This window comes from Hypanus sabinus, chromosome 6 (assembly GCF_030144855.1).
Source record: "Hypanus sabinus isolate sHypSab1 chromosome 6, sHypSab1.hap1, whole genome shotgun sequence".
NCBI lineage: Eukaryota > Metazoa > Chordata > Chondrichthyes > Myliobatiformes > Dasyatidae > Hypanus > Hypanus sabinus.
In genome coordinates this window covers 65,424,295-65,448,225 of record NC_082711.1, presented here as the reverse complement: position 1 = coordinate 65,448,225, position 23,931 = coordinate 65,424,295, and the positions used below count along the sequence as shown (strand labels likewise).

At 42.1% G+C, this 23,931-nt stretch overlaps 1 protein-coding gene and 1 long non-coding RNA gene across 3 annotated transcripts in view; one reads left to right on the top strand and one right to left on the bottom strand.

Annotated features, from left to right (window-relative positions):
* Positions 1–179: 179 nt before the first annotated feature.
* Positions 180–10,545, bottom strand: LOC132395555 (uncharacterized). The gene is made up of 3 exons (XR_009512669.1): positions 10,407–10,545; positions 3,139–3,210; positions 180–590 (listed from the first exon to the last, which is right to left on the bottom strand). It is a non-coding gene; the product is annotated as an uncharacterized LOC132395555 (long non-coding RNA).
* A 52-nt stretch (positions 10,546–10,597) lies between these two features.
* rab5aa (RAB5A, member RAS oncogene family, a) overlaps positions 10,598–23,931 on the top strand; it is a 46,397-nt gene continuing 33,063 nt past the window's right edge. Inside the window, exons 1-2 of one of the 2 annotated variants that reach the window (XM_059972342.1) lie at positions 10,598–10,746; positions 18,214–18,446. In XM_059972342.1, the coding sequence (XP_059828325.1) occupies positions 18,281–18,446 (166 nt within the window). In that variant the 5' untranslated portion in view covers positions 10,598–10,746; positions 18,214–18,280. Of the gene's footprint in view, positions 10,805–18,213; positions 18,447–23,931 lie in introns of both variants that reach the window. The other variant, XM_059972343.1, reaches the window with a different exon arrangement.

Sequence of the window (23,931 nt, the reverse complement as noted above, 5' to 3'; positions counted from 1 at the left end):
TTCATGTCTTACAATGTATGTGCGAAGGCACCGGAAGACAAAGGCATGCATTGTCTGGCCTCCATAACATTGTATTCAACTTTATTGTGATTTAACCATTTCTATGAAGTCATCATATGTACCTTTGTCTCCAGTTATCTGCAACTCTTTTGTTTCAGTGTTAATGATAGAGAGGGAAGTACAGTAGTTGTACTACTTAACAGAGTATTTAGTTCCATTCACTTCAGTTGAGTCTGTTTCATTTTACATGGTGCCAGAGACACAGAAAACAATGTGCAATAATGGAAGTTCATCACTAAGAGGACTGTGTGGTGGTCATTTTTGCCAGTATTGCAATGGACAGATGCATTTAGGGCAAGTAGATTGGTGGGAGAACAAACATATAGAGTATACATACTTGGTGAGGTTGTTTTCAGGTATGTTTTATCTGCATTTTAGTTGTCCCACCATTTTCTGGAGATTAATTCTGGTACATTTCATTCAAGATGTAGCGGTGATACTACAAAGCTGTCTTTGGTAATAGACAACAAAGCCTATCATTCTCTGCCTTGCTATCATCACTGGTTCTTCCAAATGATGTTCTTCCATCCCTGAATCAGATAAAATATACAGAAAGATTGCAATGGACAATTCTAGGATGCTGAATGAAACATATGATTCTATATATGTGTATCAGGCTCTTGCCTGACCAATTTGAAGGACAGCCATTAGGCACAAGACAAGGCTTGGCATATTTCCAAGTCTTTGTCAAAGGATTTTACTCAGTGTCCCTAGTTCTATCCAAACATATGACTTGTCCTTAATGTGTTTCTCAGTATTTTTGTCATAGTGGCCCAAGCTTGTGTAAATCATTTCAATGACAAAATAAAACCAAGACATTATTATAGGTCTGGAGTCACAAAAAGACAAGTTGTGTAAAACTGTTGATTGTAAGGAGTAGGAATTGTATTCAACAATTTTACTTGGGTTTTTAAAGGATGTACCCCACATGTAAGATTGAAATAAGCTGTCAATGGATATTATATGTTTGATTAAGCAGGTAGATTTTAGTTGCCTAACTGTAAATTATGAAGGGCCACAGAGATGACTGCTGAACCTCAATTATTTACAATCTATTTCAATAACTTAAATGAATTGCAAAATAATGTATTCAAGCTTCCTCTGATCTAAAGAAATGTGGGAAAATAATACAGTGGATTCCAGTTAATTAGGCCATCAGTAAATTGGGGCAGCCATTTGTGTCGGCTCTTAAAGTATAAAATCTAATTGTGAATATTGCTGGGATTCCTTTTGTTTAGTAGGGACACTATGCTGCTTAATTGGGGCAGGAGACCGTTGCCAAGCGGGTTCTAACTAACATTAGATACTCGCACTTATGTAACCATTTGATACTCCACTGTGCTAAGAGCAAAATAGCACGAGTTGTATGTGCTTGTGTTCAAAAAGCAGTGATTTGGTCACTAATAGTTGATGAGAAATAAGCTGTAAGACAATTCAGAACAGTTTTCCTCGCTACAGTTTCAAGTATTCAGGCTTGGGAGATGCCAAAAACAGCTGGAAGTGAAAATGAAATGATTTCATGACTTCAGCAAGATAAGAACTACAAAGAATTTGAAGGTATTGACAAATATCTTGAAATGTTACAACAAAATTTAAGATTTGGAGTAGGCAAGGGTGAGTGGTGTAGTATGGAGGCAGTCATACCAGGTGCCTAATCTGATTTTGTTCATTGTGTACACTGCATGAATTCCTCTCTCAATAACTACAGAAAGTACTGCAAGATCATTGATAGTGTTCTAATTCTGTTCTGTATTTCATTTAAACAAATAACTTCTAACTCAGTCAAATGGTAGTTTGTCTTTTTTATACCTTTTTAACTGTTTCCATATTAATAGGAGCAGCTACTTTATTGGGCCAAAATACACTGGTCTGATGTGTCCTATTTAGCAGGAATCTACCATACTTACAAAAGATGAAGTTTCTGAAAAGTAATATAAATAGTTAATTGAATGGACAACAGGAGTATAATGGTGAGAAATGTAAGGCTATCCACTTGGTAGAAAGAAAAATAAAGTAGAATGTAGCTTAAATGCAGCTGGACTATTGGGATTTGTGAATACATATTTCAAGAAATGCATACAGATTCACAAATTAATTAAACCAGCAAATACAATGTTGCTTAGTTGCAAGAAGGGTGGAGCCCAAAAATAAGGAAGTCTTACTATCGATTTTCAGAGCTTTGCTGAGGCCACCACAAGCGTACTGCATGCAGTTTTGATCTTATTTAAGGAACAATACATTTATGACAGAGACAGAGTATCAGGGTTTACTAGGCTGAAAATAGGAAGGAATAGAAAGTTCTGGAATGTTTTTACCAGAAAGGTAGAGCAGAATGGATCTGTACTTTCTGAAGTTTTGAAAAAATGAGAGCTGATCTCATTGTTATATAAGATTCTGAGAGACAAGCCAGAAGCCTGTGAGGTTATTTTTTCTGATAAGGTGCTTAGAACTCAGTGACAGGAGTTAGGAGGCCTTTCCTCTGTGAATCTTTGAAATTCTCTACATAAGACAGCTGTGAATGTAAATTCAAGACTTTGTTAGGTAACATCTTGGAATCAACAGTTGCAGAGACCAGACCAGAAAACAGTTTTATGATCGAGAAACAAATTAGCCACAATAGTATTGATCAATGTTTGAAATCTTATAGCATAGAAAACAGCTTGTTGAAGCCACTCTGTGACTATGCAAAAGCAGTCCTGCTCGTCCCTTTACCTCACACTTGCCCAAAAGCCCCACAAACATTTCCCTTTCAGATATTCATGCAACTTACTTTTAAGTGCTATAACCATATCTGTCTCCACTATAAACTGAGACAGTGCACTCTAGATGCCAACCATCTGTTACATTAAAAAAAATCCCAATTTGTTAAAACTAATTTGTGAGATCAGTTTTGTGGGTTTGGTGAGTGGGGACAGAAAACACTCACTACCTGTAAGTTAAGTAATTATTTACAGTACAAAACAGACACTAAACATTTAGTACTGTAAACCCTTTTGAGTTACACTCAGTCACAAATGCTTATCTAAACTGAGCACCTGAAGTAGCAGGACAAAACATTATATAGTTATAAATACTTACCTAAAGTACACACTGGAGCCCACTTCTATTGTTTACTGTTTCTAATGGCACCGCCAATCGGCCCATGGTGACCTGGAGAACAAAAAGAGTGAGTGGTTACCGCGAGCTAAATTTAAATTCTACTGGTGCCATCATCAGTACATGACAGCTATTAAGAATGGCCACAATGCCCCTTACATGGGGAGAGTCGTTTGATGATTGGGTAAGTAAGACACTTATTGCAACATTCCACCCCTTGAAAGACACAACAGCATGACACTTAGCCCACAGGCTAGTATAACCCACACGGACCCCCACCGTACTACATACAAAACATAACACTATTATACCCAGAATCATCAGCCCAACAGTTACTAGTCAGTGTACTACAACAGTGCACCAGCTTCCAATGTCTTAAAAGACCAGCAACTTCCCTGCGGAACTGGCTCCCTACATTCCTGATCTTATGTACTGACGGCGGGACGTGATCATTCAGGTGAGTAATGTTCTCAGATTCATTGGGGTTGCAGGCACAGCACTCATGACCAATCGCAGCTCAGGTGCCATCTTTCTCCGTAAGCAGGTAGTCCAAGGTCGCCGTGCAAATAGCCATCATCTCAGCTGATTTTCTAGCACCTCTGTATGCTTGAGTGCTATGGCAGTCTTGTTTGCCAGCATTGCCATCACAAAGGCCATGCATACCAGTTCCTGGGAAAATCTGGCTGCACCATACAGGGGAAAGTCTATCATCCAGAACTGTTCTGCCCTTGTGTTACACCTCTTACTGCACTGACCCACATGGGAAGGGTGCTCATCCAGGCCATTAAGGCGGTGGGTATTTGATACTCTGCCCCTCAGATAGCAACAGCTGTTCCATCCTGCAGGAAGACACGAGTAGGCCGGGGGACAGCATATACATTATACCATTTAGCATCCAGGGAGTGCCCACCTTTACAGCACAATTTGGTGTTGGCACAATCATCCCAGGATACTGCTCCTGCTCACACTCACTGTATCCACTGACTGACTGGACCTGTACTCATTGTACTGCCTGCACCAACACTCCATCCTCTTCCCTGTTGGCAGAGGGATTACTCTCTGAGTACCTTGAGATTAGACAAATTTTAGACAAGTGGGAAGTATCAGCCTTTAAATTACCTACTCTATCGGGAGTTACTGAGACTCGAGTTTTTTTAAGGCCATTCGCATACAATGGACCAGGTTGGCTGGAATAAGATCATAAGCAGATAGGAGCAGAATTAGGCCATTTGGCCCATCAAATCAACTCTGTCATTTCATCATGGCTGCCCCATTTCTCTGTCAGCCCCAATCTCCTGCCCCATATCCCTTCATGCCTGACTAATCAAGAATCTATCAACCTCTACCTTAAATATACCCAATCATTTGGCAGCCACAGCCACCTGTGGCAATGAATTCCACAGATTCACCACTCTCTGGCTAAAGAAATTCCTTCTCATCTCTGTTCTACTCCCTCCCAGCTTCCCCCAAAACAGAATACCCAGAACTGAGAAGCTGGACAATTCCCTCCAACAGTCCTGTCCTTCTTCATTAAAGGGATCAGTATCAGCGGCATCCCTTCTGCAGCACAGGTTGGTGCCCGTATGCAGATCCAAAAGTCTGAAGTGTTGGCATGATTCCCATACTTATATTTCATCCATAACAACGTGTTGTAGGATTTCATACTGATTGCCATCATAAGCACTGCTGTCAGAATTCACCACTTTGCCTTTCTGTACAGAAGGGAGACACAAACTCATTCTGGGTAGTCGCTGAGTATTGAGACAGACTATCCCTTGTTCACCCCGTAGCACCACCCATCATGTATTCCCTGGTCCTTGTGCCAAACCTTCCCTGCTCTAGTGGCTCAAACCTTCCCCGATTCCTCTTCCAGCTCCATCTCTTCCACCTTGAGAGGATCCGACACTGCTAAGTGCTGCGACATCAGCGATCTACCCCCACCCCCCCAGTGCTTGCTGGCCAGGAGTTCAAGTGCTCTAATATATTCAGCCACCCCTGAAAGGTGTGGGTGGGGGTCAATAACTTGATCTGCAGTTTCAATAGTGCATTCATGCGCTCAATCAGCCCTGCCTTCTGTGGGTGGTCCATCGCCCAACACCTGCTGCCGCTGGAGTCTCTTTTGTATAGCCTCCGGCAAGGGACATAAGGAACTCTGGGCAGAATGCGAGGAATCCTGCAGAGGACAGGAGAAGCCCTCATTGGAAAGTGGCCAGTGAGTGAGTGGGCTAGTGAAGGAGTGGAGATTTGAGGCTTTGACTCGAGAGGTTTCGACGAGAAGAGGCGGAGGACGAGCTTGTTCCCAGTTAGTCTTTACAATGCCTGCTGAGATGGTGATGTGCCTCTCCTGTGAGATGTGGCAGTCTTGGGGGAACTCCCCTCTCCCGCAGGGTCACATCTGCCAGAAGTGCTTGCGGCTAGGTGATCTGGAAGACTGTGTGAGGAATCTGGAGCAGCAACTAGATGACCTTTGACCCATAAGGGAGAATGAGGCTGTCATAGAGCTACAGGGAGGTAGTCACACCTAGGCTGCTGGAAGCAGGTAATTGGGTGACAGTCCAAGGGGGGAAAGCGAAGCAGAGTAGACAGGTAGTGCAGAGCACCCCTATAGCCATTCCCCTGAATAATAATGGCTCCCGATGTGGCCATTTATACACTGGGGAGACCCGCCGCAGACTGGGAGACCGTTTCGCCGAACACCGGCGCTCGGTCCTCCAGCAGTGGCGGAATCTCCTTGTGGCCACACACTTCAATTCCACAGACCACTCCCACTCTGACATTTCTGTCCATGGCCTCCTCTACCATCAAGATGAGGCCACATGCAGGTCGATGGAGCAATACCTTATCTCCCGTCCAGGTAGCCTCCTACCTGCCGGCATGAACATCCAACTCACAGACCTCCGTTGATACCCCTGCCTACCCCCATCCCTATCTATTATTTTAGTCTGGTTCTCTTTCTCTCTCCTTTTTCCCTCCTCACTATAATCTCACCCCAGCCCTACCTTTCTTTCTCCTTTATTTCCCATAATTCTCCACCTTCCCCCTAGCCCATTTCCTTGCAAGCCTATCACTTCCTAGCTCTCTACTTTATCCCTCCCCCCACTTCACTCCTGATGAAGGGTTTTGGCCCGAAACATCAACACTACCTCCCCTCCAGGGAAGTTTGGCCAGGTGGATTCAGAATTGGCTTGCCTGTAGAAGGCAGAGGGTTGTGGTGGAGGGAGTACATTCAGATTGGAGGGTTGTGACTAGTGGTGTCCCACAAGGATCTGTTCTGGGACCTCTACTTTTCATGATTTTTATTAACAACCTGGATGTGGGGGGAAGAGGGTGGGTTGGCAAGTTTGCAGACGACACAAAGATTGGTGGTGTTGTAGATAGTGTAGAGGATTGTCAAAGATTGCAGAGAGACACTGATAGGATGCAGAAGTGGGCTGAGCAGTGGCAGATGGAGTTCAACCCGGAGAAGTGTGAGGTGGTTACATTGGAAGGACAAACTCCAAGGCAGAGTACAAAGTAAATGGCAGGATACTTGGTAGTGTGGAGGAGCAGAGGGATCTGGGGGTACATGGCCACGGATCCCTGAAAGTTGCCTCACAGGTAGATAGGGTAGTTAAGAAAGCTTATGGGGTGTTAGCTTTCATAAGTCGAGGGATAGAATTTAAGAGATGCGATGTAGTGATGCAGCTCTATAAAACTCTAGTTAGGCCACACTTGGAGTACTGTGTCCAGTTCTGGTCGCCTCACTATAACAAGGATGTGGAAGCATTGGAAAGGGTACAGAGGAGATTTACCAGGATGCTGCCTGGTTTAGAGAGTATGGATTATGATCAGAGATTAAGAGAGCTAGGGCTTTACTCTTTGGAGAGGAGGATGAGAGGAGACATGATAGAGGTGTACAAGATATTAAGAGGAAAAGACAGAGTGGACAGCCGCAGCACCTCTTCCCCAGGGCACCACTGCTCAGTACAAGAGGACATGGCTTTAAGTCAAGGGGAGGGAAGTACAAGGGGGATATTAGAGGAAGGTTTTTCACTCAGAGAGAGGTTGGTGCGTGGAATGCACTGCCTGAGTCAGTGGTGGAGGCAGACACACTAGCGAAGTTTAAGAGACTATTAGACAAGTATATGGAGGAAATTAAGGTGGAAGGTTATATGTGAGGCAGGGTTTGAGGGTCAGCACAACATTGTGGGCCAAAAGGCCTGTAATGTGCTGTACTATTCTATGAAGGCTTGGAGAATGACCCTTCTCCTTTAAAGGCCTCCTTGTCACTCCTTCCCTGGCAGTGCCCCCTCCACATGGCATAGAGGGTGGGAGTGGGAACCCCATCCAACTGCTCCCTCAGGAACCCAGCTCTGAGCAACGGCAAAAACAACACCCCAGACCGCTTCTCCAGCTTCAAAGCTCAAAGTCCATATATTATCAAAGTATGTATACATTATACAACCTTGAGATTCACCTCCTTACAGGCAGCCACAAAACAAAGAAACCCAAATGAACCCATCTTAAAAAAGACCAACAAACACCCAGCGTGCAGAGAGAGAAAAAAACAAATTGTGCAATAAAAATAAGCAAATAGCATTTAGAATGAAAGTGAGTCCTCTGACACGAAACCCTAAGCAGCCGGAGCAGGCCACAGCCACAGCCTCGGCCTCAGTGCACAGCAGAGTAAACGTCATGGAGCCCAGAGCAGCTGGAGCAGGCCACAGACTCAGCCTCAGTGCAGCAAAGAGTGAGCAGTGAGCACCTGACAACAGGGACCTCCCCCCATGTACTCTAATCCCTTCAATAATCTGATAGTGGCGTCTACTGTACCTCCTATCGCTGGCGTCAATAAGGACAGCACCACTCCCTTTAAACTGGGAGCTGCTGTTTTAACTAAATACCCCACTGTGGCCAAGGTTAACATAAAACCCTCCTGAGGGTTGTCACTGTTGTGATAGATCCCTCTGTGATCAGAACCCCCTGGTAAAAGGCTCCGTTCCCTTCCTCCACTCCACCTGGGGCTGCAAATCCCACTCGAAGAGTGAGGGATACCTGGCCTTAACTGCTGCTATGACACTGCCCCATGGCCATCATCACCCCCTTGGGCAGCAGGTGCCACTTTCAGGATGCTGTTAATCGCAAAGTGGGACGCCAGCCCCCACCCAGCACACCCACCACCCAGTTAGATAATCTCACTTCCGCAGCCCCTCAGTAACCATGAGGGCAGAGGGGCTCCCCTGGTTTCTGCCTGTACCTCCCTCCCAGCTCCACCAGTTCCTTAGCGAAGAACTCTCTGATGGTTGGCCAGTGGGTTGGAGAGACCCCCAAATCGCAACATCTCATGGGGGGAGGGGTTCTCTGACTTCTTTTTCTTTCTAAAGATATCCATCTTCTGTCAATCACCAAAGCCTGCTTGCAGCAGAGCCAGTTGTGTGTAATCAGGTTTATGGGTTCGGTGAGTGGGGACAGAAGACCCCCACTACTCTTAAGTTCAATATTTATTTACAGGACAATACAGTCACTAAGTATTTTGAGATACACTCAGTTACAAATACTTATCTAAACAGAGCACTCAAAGTGGCAGACACTAAACATACACACAGTGGCGAATACTTACCTGAAGTGTGCACCTGGCCCTCTGCACTGCAGCACACCTCCACTGTTTATTGTTTCCACGGCACCCATGTTATCCCAGAGAGTAAATAATGATTTCCTCTCATTAGATTTAAGTTCTACTGGCACCGTGGCATCATCAGCTGCACTGCAGCTAGTGGGGGGGCGGGGGGGGGGAGCGCCACTGTAATAATAAACTCTCAATTCCTGACTCCCTAAATTAGTTACTAAGTTAGACACTTACTACAACACCCCTCCACTCCGTCCTGTCCCACCAAGAAAACTATCTCTTTCATCGGCTTCAGCTTGGTGTTTAACATAAGGCAACTGTCCTTGTTGGGATTTAAAAACTCTCTCTTTAACTGGATCTTGGAGTTAGAAGCATAGAACATAGAAAATCTGCAGCACATTACAGGCCCTTTGGCCCACAAGGTTGTGCCGACCATGTGACCTACTCCAGGACCTGCCTAGAATTTCACGACCGCATAGCCCTCTATTCTAGATCTTGACAGAAAGATCCACAGTTAGTGCAAGTTAGCAACAACATTTGAAGCTCCATCACACTGAGTACTGGTGCCCCCCCCCCCCCCACCCCAGGGCTGTGTGCTCAGCCCACAGCTGTTCACGCTACTGACTCACGCCTGCACTGCCAGATTCCAGCTCAAACTGTATCATCCAGATACAACAGTGGTTGGACTCATCGGGAACACAGAATACAGAGAGAAGATTGAGAGGCTTGGCAGGTAGTGTGAGAACAGCACGAGTCTCAACATGGACAAAGAGGTCTTAGGAAGGAGGAGGTCAACCCCTCTCCATTGCACATCAACAGCTCTGAAACAGAGAGAGTGAAGAGAACCTCCTTAGTAAAGAAGGCAGGGCAGCATCAATAGATGAGATTGAGGTGTGCAAGGCTCCTGCCCCCATTCTAACAACTTTCTACAGGAGCACCGTCGAGAGAGACATTCTGGATGCATCATTGTGTGAAGCTGCAAGGCATCGAACAGCAAAAATTTACAGAAGATAGTAAAAATAGCTGAGAGGATCTCCAGGGCTTCCCTGTCTCCGTTTGAGACATTAACCTGGAGCACTGTATACAAAGGGCCTGAAGCATTCTTGAGTATCCCTACCACCCATCCCACTATCTCTTCAACCCCCCTGTCATCTGGAAGGAGGTACAGTTGCTCAGAATTATCACTGCCAGATTGGGGAACAACTCCTTCCTCCAGGCTGTGAGACTAAAGAATACCCTGCCACCACTGAGGTCCCATAACTAGGTCAGCGAGCTGTTTACTGGTTATCTGTGCTGCCCATTACATGCCTTTTGAATTATGTATTATTAATGTATTTATGGTAATATTGTTTTACGTGTTACATATATGTTTTGTGGGTGCATTGTGGTCTGAAGAAACAGTGTTTTGTTTGGTTGTGTGTGTGTGTGTATACAGTCAGTGTGTATACAGTCAGTGTGTATACAGTCAGTTGACAATAGACTTGAAAACTTGTATCCATTTTGGTCATTTGTCAGGAAAATGAGGTGTGTGTGTGTGGTGGCGGTGGTGGGGGGGGGGGGTGGTGGTGGTGGGGGGGGGGGTGTCCAGACAGGCAGAGCTGGTGTAAGCATCGCACACGGATCAGATCGAGAGTCTGAACCATACCCATGTGTACAGTCTTAGGCGGGGTTGATTCGCAGCTGCAGCGCTTACAAATTCCTCTGAATCCCGAAGTTAAAAGTTAAAGCTGAGGTTACAGAAAAAGCCCCCAGGCGCCCTGAAGCCTATGTCGCCGCTGCCTGAGCCGTCGGCGGGGCGGAAGCGGACGCCGCAGCGGAGGCGGTGATGCGGCGTGTGAATGAGTTCCGGTGCAGGCGGGCGTTTGTGCGGCGCGGCGCTGCGCTCGGGCGGGCAGTCGCTGGACACCCATTAATGTCATAGCCATCGGGTGGAGGGAGCGGCCGGCCGACCGACCGACCGGAAAGCGCAGCGCCTCCTTCAGCCGGTAAGCTTGCTCAGCTCTCGGCGTTCTGTCACATCGGGAAAGAGGAGGGTGGTGTCAGGTAGGTACCAGGGGCGCAACCCTCTTGCTCTCCGCCGATTGACGCTTGCGTTCACTTCGCTGCATTTTAGAAGGCAAAATGGCGTCTCCCCGCCTGCGTCGACTGGTTGTCGGGGTGGGGTGAGTTGGGGGGGGGGGGAAGAGAGGGAGACCGGGGACGAGTGTTGAGGGGTGGGCGGGGTTTGACTGGGGCAAGTGGCACTGCTATGGGGTGGCGGCCAGGCCGCTTTGAGGGCCGGCTTCCTCGATGCTGCCCCGGGCCCCAATGTTTTTGTTGCAAGGCAGGAATGACGTCAGCGGCGCAACCCGAGCCAAGATCTTTTTCTGGTTTCAATTTTACTTGTTAATTTAAACTTCGACTGGTGGTGGTGGGTTTATCCATAGACGGGTCAGAATAGTGTTGCTATTCCAGTGACCCAGAGATCTACAAATGTTTCAATGCATGTTCGTAATCAGTTAAACGCAAGTAATTAAAAGTAAATAAACGCCAGTCGCACAGAAAATCGTGATTTTTGTCGTTTGACATATTTTAAACCTATTCGTGAGTTATCTGTGGGATATTTTAATCTCATTAAAAGGACAGTGACGTCCATACCCTTCGAATGAATAAATTACTGCCCTAGTTTATTGAAGTAAAATTGTCCGACTTCAATTTATATGATGTGCAGTTTGTGATGAGAATTAGATAAATGGCGTGGATGTGGTTTCTTGGTATGTTAACTGACAACGTTGAGTGAATGAAAGCTAGAAACCTGAAAATGCTGGAAGCACTAATTATGTTCTAGTCATAAACATCAATCCTTTTTATCAATCAGCAAAAAGGTAACTTTGATGTCTAAGATTCTTTGATTTGCTTCTAATGAGTTAATTGAAACTTTGTGGAAGCTCCAAACAATTATAATCAGCCAGTTTCTTGTTTTTAGTGATCTTGTAAATGGCCATGACTTCCTCAATGCACTATTTTCATTTTTGCAGATTTTTTTTGCTCTTGAATTAGTATAAGAATGGGGGGGGGGGGTGGTTTGCCCTATGTCTATGGTTTTCAATTAAATCCATTATAGAATATTAACAACAGAACCAATTTTTGCATTCAGCCAGTGTGCAAAAGACAACGAACTGTGCAAATACAAAAAGAAAAAAATAATAAATTTAGCAATAAATATCGATAACATGAGATGAAGAGTCCTTGAAAGTGAGTCCATAGGTTATGAGAACATTTCAAGTGAAGTAATCCCCTTTGCTTCAAAATCCTAATGGTTGAGGGGGTAATAACTATTCCTGAACCTGGTGGTGTAAGTCCTGAGGCTCCTGTACCACCTTCCTGATGGCAAGAAGAGAGCATATCCTGGGATGTGGCTTTCCTATCACACAATTATGTATAGATGTGTTCAGTGCTGGGAAGGGCTTTCCCATACTGCCCAGTCCGTCACAGGAAAAGTCTTCTCACCATTGAGCACAACCTGCATGGACCGCTGTTGCAGGAAAGCAGCATCCATCAGCAACAACCCGCACCATCCAAGCCATGCTGTTTTCTCACTGCTGCCATCGGGAAGGAGGTACAGGAGCCTCAGGACCGACATCAGCAGGTTCAGGTACATTTATTACCCCTCAACCATCAGCCTCTTGTTTGAGAGGGGATAACTTCATTCAGCATCACTCACCTCATCATTGAACTGTTCACACAACCTATGGACGCAATTTCAAGACTCTTCATCTCATGTTCTCAATACTTACTACTCGTTTATTTTTTTTTCCCTTTTGTATTTGTATTGTTTGTCTTTTGCACATCGGCTGTCCTGTTGGGTGTGGTGTTTCATTAATTCTATTGTTTCTTATATCGACTCTGAATGCCTACAAGAGAATGAAACTGAGTTGTATATGATATCAATATGCATATTGATAATACATTTACTTTGATTTTTGAAGGGTTCTGTGAGCAATGGAACGAATGATTCTATTATTCCCGTAAACTTTTAATAAAATACCCATGGGCCATTTGTCAAATTTGAATTGTGACAGGGTGTTAAGTAGTGTTGGATACTGGGGCTATTTCTCAAATAATCTCAGTTGGTGTTTATGCTGCTCTGGTGGGTCATAATAGTCATGAAGTGGATTTTTGTCCAGTATCTCATCTCAGTTTTTCTCATTATTGCTTAAAATGTTTCTTTACGTAACTTTAAACTACCAGGAACAATTTGCCTTGCCTTTCTTACAGTAAGCATTTTGCTATTGGTCTAACCTCATGTATTTGGTTAAATTCCCTCTCAGTATTGAAAAGACCAAAGACGTGTGTGACCTTAGGTTCAATTCACACACTCCATTCGTTCATCACTGAATCTGCCACCCTCCCTGGATACATCTAAAACTAAATATTGGTGTTATGTTTGACTGAACTGTGGACTATGATGTCACCAAGATATGTTTCCACCTTGAAAATTCGTCCCACCTCTATCCTGATTTGTCACTTGCTCTGGAAACCTGTTTATGCTAATGCTTCCTCAGCACTTGATTAATCCTTTGTCACTCTGGCTGCTTTTAATTTCCCGCTGTTAGAGGAGGTCATATATAAAAAAATGGTAGGTGTAAACCATTCAGCCATTTGAGCCTGGTCTGCCATTCAAAGTAATCTGTACTAAGGCAAATTTCTTCTGTGTCTTACTTATAGTAGTCAATTCCCTGATTCCCTGATCTTTCAAAAATATCTTACTTTAAATAATACCATTGATCTAACCTCAACAAACTTTGGGTTAAAAAATTCTGGGACTTCCCTATTCTGTAAAAAGTTGTTCCCAGGCAATTCAGTTTTAAATTATCACTGTTTTCCCCCCTTCCCCCCCCCCCCCCCATCTTATGGTGATTTTCCCACATTCAGGATTCTCCTACTAGTAGAAACATCTGGATATTAATCTCCTGTCCTATAAGCTCTCTATCTTGCTATTTGCACAAGCTTAAATTTGATCATTTCATCATTGGTAATAGGGCATTGGCTAGAATGATCAAATATTTTTGTGGCTTGATAGGCCTTATTAATTAGCAATTTTATGAAGTACTTGGTTTGCCAGTATTATTACTGATTTTTTAAAAAATCTGTTTTTAAAAACAGTGTAAGTGTGATTGAACTGAAGTAAAATGTAATGGAGCTATGTGGTTGTCCTATATGTTACAGCATATTAAACACTTGAGTTAACTTCCACTGTTTAATTTTTTAATTTTAAATTTTGACTGTAAATGGTTATATTTATAAAACAAATTGAAGAGCATCAATTTCAGATAAATATCACATTAATCACTGCATTTTATGCATCTTCAATCTCACTGCTACAGTTGGAGATTCCCACCTGCTTCAAAAAGGTGTCAATCGTACCTGTGCCCAAGAAGAGCAGCATTCACATCTAATGTATAACGAAGTGCTTAGAGAGTCGGGCATGTCTAGAATTAACTCTTGCCTATACAAGGAACTAGACCTGCAATTTGCCTACTCCACTATAAGTCTACAGCTCATGTCATCTTGTTGGGTCTTCACTTGGCCTTGGACCACCTGGACAACAGTAATACCTACAATCTTTTGTTTATTGATTACAGCTCAGTGTTGAGCACTACTAATCAAGCTTCAAACCCTGGGTCTCTGTATCCCCTTGTGCAACTGGATCCTTAACTTGCTCATCAGGAGACCACAGTCATTGCGGATCAGAAATAACATCTTCTTGCCCAAAGTCAATGTCAGCACACCTCAAAGATGGGTGCTTAGCCCATTGCTCTACTCTCTCCATACCCATGATATGTGTGGCTAGGCACAGCTCAAACACCATCTATAAATTTTTCAATTACACCGCTGTTGTCAAAATCTCGTGACAAGGAGGTGTACAGGAGTGAGATAGATCAGCTGCTTGAGTTGTGTTGTAGCAATAACCTTACTTTCAACATCAGTAAGATCAAGAAATTGATTGTGATTTTCAGAAAGGTGAAGTCCAGGAAACAAGCACCTGTCCTTATGTCAGCATCTTTGAGGATCTATCCTTGACCAACATTGATACAATTATGAAGAAGTCGTGTCAGCAGTTATATTTTAGAAGTTTCAGGAGACTTCATATGTCACCAAAGACTAAGAAATTTGTACAGATGTTCTTTAGAGCCCATTCCAATTGGTTGTCTAAATATCGAGGAGCCACTGCATAGGATCTGAAAAAGCTGCAAACTCAGCCAGCTCCATTACGTGCACTGGATTCCTCGCATCGAGAACATCATCAAACAGTGATTCTTCAGATAGGCAGCTTCCATCATTAAAGATCCCTGTCAGCCAGGACACACTCTCTTGTTACTACCATCAGAGAGGAGGTACAGGAACCTGAAGACACACTCAATTTGTTAGAAACAATTCCTTCCCCTTTGCCAGCAGATTTTTGAATGGACAATGAAACAACCCAAAAAAACCACCTTACAATTTTTGCTCTCTTTTTGTACTAGTATATATGTAATATGTAAATGTTTTAATTATTGTACTGTGTTGATGCTGCAAAACAGCAAGTTTAACAACATATTTTAGTGATATTAAACCTGTTTCTGATTATGATTTTTCTACCTGTTCTGAATGTTAACTGTCACAAAAAAACAGTAAATATTGCAAATTTTCAGCAGGTCAAAATGTTTTAATGTATGTGGTTGATAATATTGGTTAATGCTTTAAAGTTATTTTGAATAGTAACATCATTGAAAATCATTGTCTTGAAAGATCTAGCCAGGCAGTTACCACGCAGTTTGATAGGATGTTTAAGAAAGCATATAATGTTGGGGAAATTGAGTTCAAGAACTGTAAGATGTTGCAGCTCTATAAAACTAGTTAGACCATTTAGAATATTGTGTTCAGTTTTGGTGCCTCATTATAGGAAGGATGTGGAAGCTTTAGATGGTGCTGAGGAGATTTACCAGGATGCTGCTTGGATTAGAGAGCATGTCATATGAAGATTGACTAAGCTGGTGCTTCTCTCTTTGGATTGACTGAAAATGAGAGGTGACTTAATAGAGATGGATAAGGGGTATGAACCGAGTGGATGGCTGAAGAGTTTTTCCCAGTGCAGTTATAGCTTATAAGAGGGGGGGGGGGCATAATTTTAATGTGATTGGAAGAATGTATAGGGGGAATGTCAGGTACATATTTTAAATAGAGTGGAAGTGTGTGGAAGGTGCTGCTGGGGTGGTGGTAAGACAGATACATCAGAGACATTATAGAGTCTCGGGTACATGGATGAAAATAAAATGGATGACTGAGAGGGAGGGGTTAGATTGGCTTTTAAAGGTCAACACAATGTTGTGGGCAGAAGGGACTGTACTGCTCTCTTCTAAAAGTAGCATGCCATAGCATTTATAAAGATTGGGCCAGTATTCACATCAATTTATTCAGATTCAGTTAAGATTTTTTTTGCATTTCGTGGCCTAATCCATTTTTCCGATCATGACCATAAGCATGTTTAGTAATAAATAATGAATTGGGTCTGTTAAGCATTTAGTATTAGAATATACTGCATGGGTCAAGACCATGATAAGGTTAAAAATAAAAACATAGAACACGAACTTTACAACCGGAAACAGGCTGTATTGTTAGCTCTCAAAAATGCTAGTTTATGTTATTTGTATGACTAATTTGAATCAAAGAAAGCATATGCTTGAAACATAGATGTCTGTTTTGTTTAACTAAGCAGCAATATTGTGCAAATAATAATTAAATTCCACCAGACTTGAAAACTATAAAAGAAACTTTGAGAATTAAAGAATCTAAGACTATCAAAATTAATATAATACATTTCATTAATTTTGCTACATCTTGAATATAGAGCAATTTTCTTTTAATTGTTGGTATCAGGTCCAGCATATTGTATTTTAAGCAGACTTTTTGTAGGTCAGCATAATGAGCACCTAAAATAAATAATATAATTGTTCTCAGTATTTTTAGAAACTGAAAAGCACACCACTAAATAAATGAGGTGGTTTGGTGTAAAATTGTTCAGAATCTTAAGGTACTGCAGTTGATTCAGTAATGAGGGGAGGGAGGGGAGTGTGCATGAGGAAGGTGGAATTGCTAGTGATGACATTTCACGGTAGTTGCTTTTGGATGGGGAATGCTGTAGTCTGAAGGTTACAAGTTAGGATTAAGTAAATATGAATAGGTCTCAGACAAATACATACAAAATGCTGGAGGAGCTTAGTAGGTCAGGTAGCATCAATGAAAAGGATTAAACAATCAATGTTTCAGCACAGAACACCAACGATTCCTTTCCATGGATCCTGCCTGACCTGCTGATTGCCAGTACTTTGTAGGTGTTATTCTGGATTTCCAGCATCTCGTGTCTCAGACAAATATCTAATACAAGTTTTTTTTAAAAACATCATTAGATCTTATCACAGCCTTGTATTCAAAAATTGAATGCTTGGATATTAGGGTTTGAGATAACGTTATCAGTTGTGTAAACTATGTAAATTTGATTTTTTTTAAAATATACCTTTGTGGCGACCCATATCCTGGCACATCCGAACCGACTCACAATTAGATAGCCTACGGGGGTTTGCGAGCACAGAGCTTTGGAGCCTCTGCGCCATGGGGGGCAGGTTGAGGGAGGCTTAAAAGTGAGGCTGAAGATTTCGAATAAAGTTTTTTCCTTCGACTGCAGTTACCGACTCCGTGTCGTAATTTTAGCGCTGCGTGTAGCACACCGCTACACCTTGATGTTTTTTTCTGCACCAAAATTGGAACTTGAATGCACTTATTTCAAAGCTGATTTTCATCAGTGTACTTAAAACCAATGGGTATCCACTCTGAAAAAGGGTCATATTGTTCTCTCTATTGCACAAGATAGTGCAACTGTCAAATGAGTTTTTGAATTCTCTAGAATAGTTTTTAGGACCACCTTCCATGTAAGCGAAAGTTGCCAAGTAAATGTTCTTTGGAAATAATGAATTGCTTTCTTCTTTTCCCTCTTATCCTTTCTAATTTAGCTTTAAAAATTTTAAATTTTTGACATCTTCACTCTTCAATTACTGTCAGGAAATAATAAGAACAGTTATTGATGGTCTTTTGACCCATTTAAAATAAGTGAATAATTAAAGTTGTCTTTTGGGAGATAACTAAGAGAAGAACATCTTGGTAGAAGGAAAATAATTTGGCTTGATTTTTATCTGTCTGGGTTTAGGGCCTGTTACGTGCTTTGGGTTTGGGATTGTCCTCATCAAAAAAAAATAACCTGTTGTGTATTCCCTGTAATAGATTTTCAGAATAATTTTTATACTTTTCATATTTTGCTGCAGCACGGGCAAATTGTTAATCTTAATCTAGCAAAACAGTAAGATTGGAATGTGAAATAGTAATTGATTTAATTAAGTTTGCCATTACTTCATAAAATGTCCTGTTTTCTCTTGTAGCCTGAAACTAATAAAACGAGGATTGAATACTAGTTTGGAATAAGCGATTCTGGTGACAAATTAGGACATGGCAAATCGGGGAGGTGCAGTGAGACCCAATGGATTAGCTGCTGCTAACAAAATCTGCCAGTTCAAGCTAGTTCTACTTGGAGAGTCTGCTGTTGGAAAATCTAGTTTAGTACTTCGCTTTGTGAAGGGACAGTTCCATGAATACCAAGAGAGTACTATTGGTGGTAAGTTTGTTTCGCCTTTTTAGAATTATATTCAAATAATCAAAAGTTTCAGTTCAGTATTTCAATTGTGTCCCATGAACACAGCTGAACACGGATTATCCAAAAACCTCCGAAATCCAAACTTTTTTTTGAGCACTGACATAATGCCACAGTAGGAAAATTCCACAAGGTGTGGGAAGGTTCCCAGGTGATAGGCAGGTCTGCACACCACAGTTCTGAGAAGTGACCTCACATACCCTGAGTAGGGCCCTGTTGGCACCATCTAACAGAAAAGTATGGTATTGGAGCAGTCACCACCTACAGCACAAAATTTTTTGAAATATTATATAAAATTACCATCAGAGTATAGGTATAAGCTGTATATATAATGTAAATGAATTTCATGTTTAGACTAGGGTCACATCCCCAAGCATTTCAGATAAAGGATGCTCAATCTATATACATTATTTTCTATCCTCTTGCAGATTGTCACACAACTTTCATAAGGGAGTTTCAAAAAGTTATAAACTTTCTTAAGCATATTCCCAGCTATTTTATTGCTCAACAAAATTACAGCTTTGGCTGGAAGAATTCTAGTTTTTCCATTGTGAAAATAAGGCAGGAAATAGCTCATGCTAAGCAGCCAAATTAATAAATGATCAAACTTAATGTTAAAACATTGCTGCTTTTGTGCAGGAGAAATTGTTGCTTTCTTGATTTAGAGCTCCTACTTCAGAGGTATCCTATTCTAAATGGAAATTAACGCTTCATTTGGAAGGACATGTAGGATGGTGGGAAAGCAGGAGATAAAAGGGTACTGGCTTCTCCAGTGATTGCATTGGGAAAGTGCTGTCACTATTACCTCACTACTGAAGAGCTACTTGTTTACCAGACTTTTAATGATGACAAGATCTTCCATCTCCTGCTTCAGATCCTCAATCCTGCATAGTCTTCGTTCTATCTCTTCTGAGAACTGCTATGCTTGTTTTTTCACTTCTACCTCTAGAGTGGATTCCTTCACTGACCATTAGCCTATTTGTATTGCCATCAAGCATCATTTTTTCTTTCTCCCCATTTCACCTTAAAATTGTTTGTTTTCTTCCTCTACTTATATATGCTACTAAGCTGTTCTTGACACGTCTATGAACAGTTGACATCATTGCAATTAAACTATTGTCCATCCATCCTTCATTGTTGACTTTTACAATAACCAATATTGAAAACTTTTCTTCAATTACCCATTCTTACCACTTCCATTGTCCTGATGACTAATTTAAGAACGTCGTAACTATTTAAACATCTTCAATCAAACTTTTTTCCCATTTCTACAAAATCAGAACACTGGCCAAAGCTACAAATATATTTTGTGATTGTGTCATTTGTCCTGTTTCAAACTGTCATCCTAAGTAAAATTAACCACATTATTCAATATTTTAGGCTTTAATCATTTAAATCCTTTTTTTTACTATGACGGCCTAGCTCTAGAATTGGCTGTGGAATTTTACATCATTGTTTGTAGAATATTGGTACAGTAAATAAATTATTAATCGATAAAAGCTTATGCTCTTAGAATCAGCACTCATTACAAAATAAGTGCACTTCTATCTCTTGCTGACCAATAACTTCAGAATCAGGTTTATTATCATGACATATGTTGTGAAATTTGTTATTTTGTGGCAGCAGTACTGTGTAAGACAAAAGTTACAATGGGTTACAAAAAATAAATCGAAAGAAAAATAGTGAGTGTGGGTTTTGTGGACCTTTCAGAAATCTGATTACGGAAGGGAAGAAGCTCTTATCGAAAACATTGATTGTGGGTTTTCAGGCTCATGTACCTCCTTCCCACCAGTAGTAATGAGAAGGGGACATGTCCTGGATGGTGATGTTCCTTTTAAGATGGATGCCTCTTCCCTGAGGCACTCATGATTATCCTCAATGGTGAAAGGATTGTGTCAAGATGGAGCTGGCTGAGTTTACAATCCTCTGTAATGTCTTGTAATCCTGTGCATTGGAGTCTCCATGCCAGGCAGTAATGTAGTCAGTCAATGTTCTCCACTGTGCATATGTAGAAATTTGCTGGAGGATTTGACGCAACAAATATCCTCAAACTCCTAATAAGCTGGAGCCACTGGCATGACTTTTTCTTGTTTGAATCATTCTGTTGAGCCCAGACTAAATCATCTGAGATGTTTATTGACACTTGGGAAGTAGAAGCTGTTCACCCTTTCCAGTGCTTACCCCTCAATGAACACTGCTGTGCATTTTCCTGATTTGCTCTTCCTGAAGTCCACAATCAGTTGCTAAGTCTTGCTGATGTTGTTGTGACATCACTCAACCAGCCAGTATATCCCACTTGTTAGGTGGTGACAAGGAGAATTCTGCCAACAATAGTGGTGTCATAGGCAAATTAGTAGCTAGTGTTTGAGCTGTGCCTTAACCACACAGTCGTGAGTGCAGAGAGTAGAGCAGTGGGCTAAGCACGCAACCATGAAGTGCGCCTTTGTTGACTGCCAGTGGTGAGGTTACTACCAATCTGCACTGGTTGTGGTGTCTGGACAAAAGGATTTAGTTGCAGATGGATGTACAGATGCCCAGCTTTTTAAGCTTATTGATTAGTACTCTCTACTCCATCCTTATTTGTTTATGGAGACTTGAGACTGCAGACAGCATCTATGGAGGGAAATGAACAATTAACCTTTCGAGCTGATGCCATTTATTGAGACTGAAAAGAAAGGACAAAAGCTAGTGGGGGGGCGGGGGATGAGTAGCATATGATGGCAGGTGACAGGTGAATCCTGTGAGAGGGACAAGTATGTAGGTGGGGGTGGAATGGAAATGATGTTAGAAGCTTGGAGGTAATAGGTGAAAGAGGCAAAGGGCTGAACAAGATGGACTCTGATAGTACAGGACAGTAGACCATTGAATAAGAAGCAGATGGGGAACCAGAGGGAGGGTGTGGGTGATGAGCAATACAGGGAAAAGAAGTGGTAAAAGAGCCAGAGGGATAAGGGAAAACAGTGGCGGGTGAGGGGGGAAATGGAGGGGGGAGTGGCTATGGAAGTTGGAGAAATGTGTTGATGCTGTTAGGTTGGAGTCTACCAAATGGAGTATGACATGTTGTTCCTCTAATCTGCATCTCCCTTCAACTTGGCAGTAAAGGAGGTTCTGGACTTCCATGTCAGTGTTGGATTGAGAAGTGGAATTAGAATGGCAGGGCAATGGAAGATCCTATCTGTTATGACAGGTGGATGAAGGTGCTTGATGAAGCACTTTGTCCTGTCCTATCTCCCCCATAAGCAATAATCAGCATTCAGTGAATTAGTGTACAAAAGGGTTCAAGGTATCTGGCAAATGGCAACCTGTCAGGATTGACATGATGTTAGTTGAATAGTAGTAATTGACATGATGTTAGTTGAATAGTAGTTAATTTATGTGGCATGATCTTACTGTCTTAAGCCAAGAACACTCAAAATACCCACCTCTGCTACTCCACAAGTGACATTGCTACTGTTTTGAACCCAAGTAGTATGATGCCTTCTCCATGTTTTTCTGAACACAAGCTGCACGAAGTTAACTTCCAAGGTTTTCATTTCCATTTACAACCACCAGTGAACTCTTCTCAGCAGTCCATGGAATTGTGAATTAACTGTTCCTGCTTGTGTTTCCTGGAGCTGAAGCTCCTAAAGGTGGTGTGGTATTTGCAAACTTCCTGTGGATGGTCAATTTTGGAGAGGTGGACTTTTTCTGTTTTATGCTGGGTTTTCATGAGCTGCCTGTGAATTGACTTCAGGTTTCTCCTTCTCTATTTTGAATAGTTGCAGCCTATGGATTTCTGTACTTGGTAGGGATATTGTACTTTGGAAACCTTTGAGGAAAAAAATTAGTTACCTTTTCTATAATAGATTTCAAATAGTTCCTGTTTCATTTGGCATACCAATCAGGATCAGGTTTATTTTTGCCATCTTATGTGAAATCTGTTGTTCTGCACTAACAGTACAATGCTAAAGGCATACAATTAATATAAATTACAAAATAAATGTAGAGAACAATTAATAGAATAAAAGGGTCTCGGTCCGAAACGTTGACAGTGCTCCTCCCTATAGGTGCTGTCTGGCCTCCTGCGTTCCACCAGCATTTTGTGTGTGTTAATGGAATAAAAATGTTGCACTCATGGACTTTTCATAAATCTGATGAAGAAGAAAAGAAAGTTCTGAACCATTGAGGTTGGGCTCACAGGCTCCTGTACTACCTTGTTGATGGTGGTAACAAGAAGAGGGCATGTCCCAGATGGTGAGAGTTCTTTGTGATAGATACTGCCTCTTGAAGATATCCTTGATAGTGGGGAGGGTTGTGGCCATAATGAATCTGACTGTGTCTACACACTTGGTAGCCTCTTTCAATCCTATGCATTGAAACCCCCATATCAGGCTGTAATGCAACCAGTCAAAATACTCTTCATTGTACATCTATAGAAACTTGCAAAAGTCTTTGAATACCACATCTCCTCAAATTCCTAATGGCGTAGAGCTTCTGGTGTGCAGTCTTCATGATTGCATCAATGTATTGGACCTAGGATATATCCTCTGAGATGACTGACACCCAGGAACATCAAGCTATTCACACTTTCCACCATTGGCCCCTCAGTTAGGATTGCCGTGTCTTCTCCTAGCTTCCCCTTCCTAAAATCCACAAATCGTCTTGGTCCTGCTAATTTTGAGTGTGCGAATGTTGTGGCACCAATCAAAAAGCCAATTTGTCTCACTCCTGTACACTGCTTTATCATCATTTTGAGATTCTACCACAACAATGGTTTCATCAAATTTATGAATGTTTGAGCTGTGTTTAGCTGTGCAGTCATGACTGTATACAGTCAAACAGTGCGTTAAGCACACACTCTTGAGCTGCACCCATGTTATCAGAAGATGCCATCACCAGTCTTTCCTGACTGACCTCCCAATGAGAAAGTTGAGGATCCAGTTCAAGGGAGGTTCAGAAGCCTGGTGATTAATACTGAGGGGATGACATTGAATGCCAAGCTGTGAATAGTAAAAGCCTGATGTATGTTTTTCTGTTGTCTAGGTGCTCCAAAATAGATTGGAGAGCCAGTGAGATTGCATCCACTGTGGACCTTGTTGTGACAGTAGGTGAATTGCAGTGGGTCTAGGTACTTATTCAGGTTGTAGTTGATTCTAGCTATAACCAACCTCTCTTTCACTTCATAATGGTAGATGTGAGTGCTACCTTGAAGCAATGCCTCCTATAAAGACTACAGATACAGGGTGGGTGAAGGATGTGCTTGTGGTGTATTGGGCTGAGTCACTACTCCTTGCAGCTACTTTCACTCCTGAATATTCATTTTGCCATTCCAGAAGACATTGAAACCAGTCAATACTTTCAACAGTACATCTGTAGATGTTCATTAGTGTTGACCTCTTGATCTAATAAGAAAATATCCTGGGCTAGGACAGGTCATCTGACATGAAAATTCCCAGGAATTAAAGCTGCT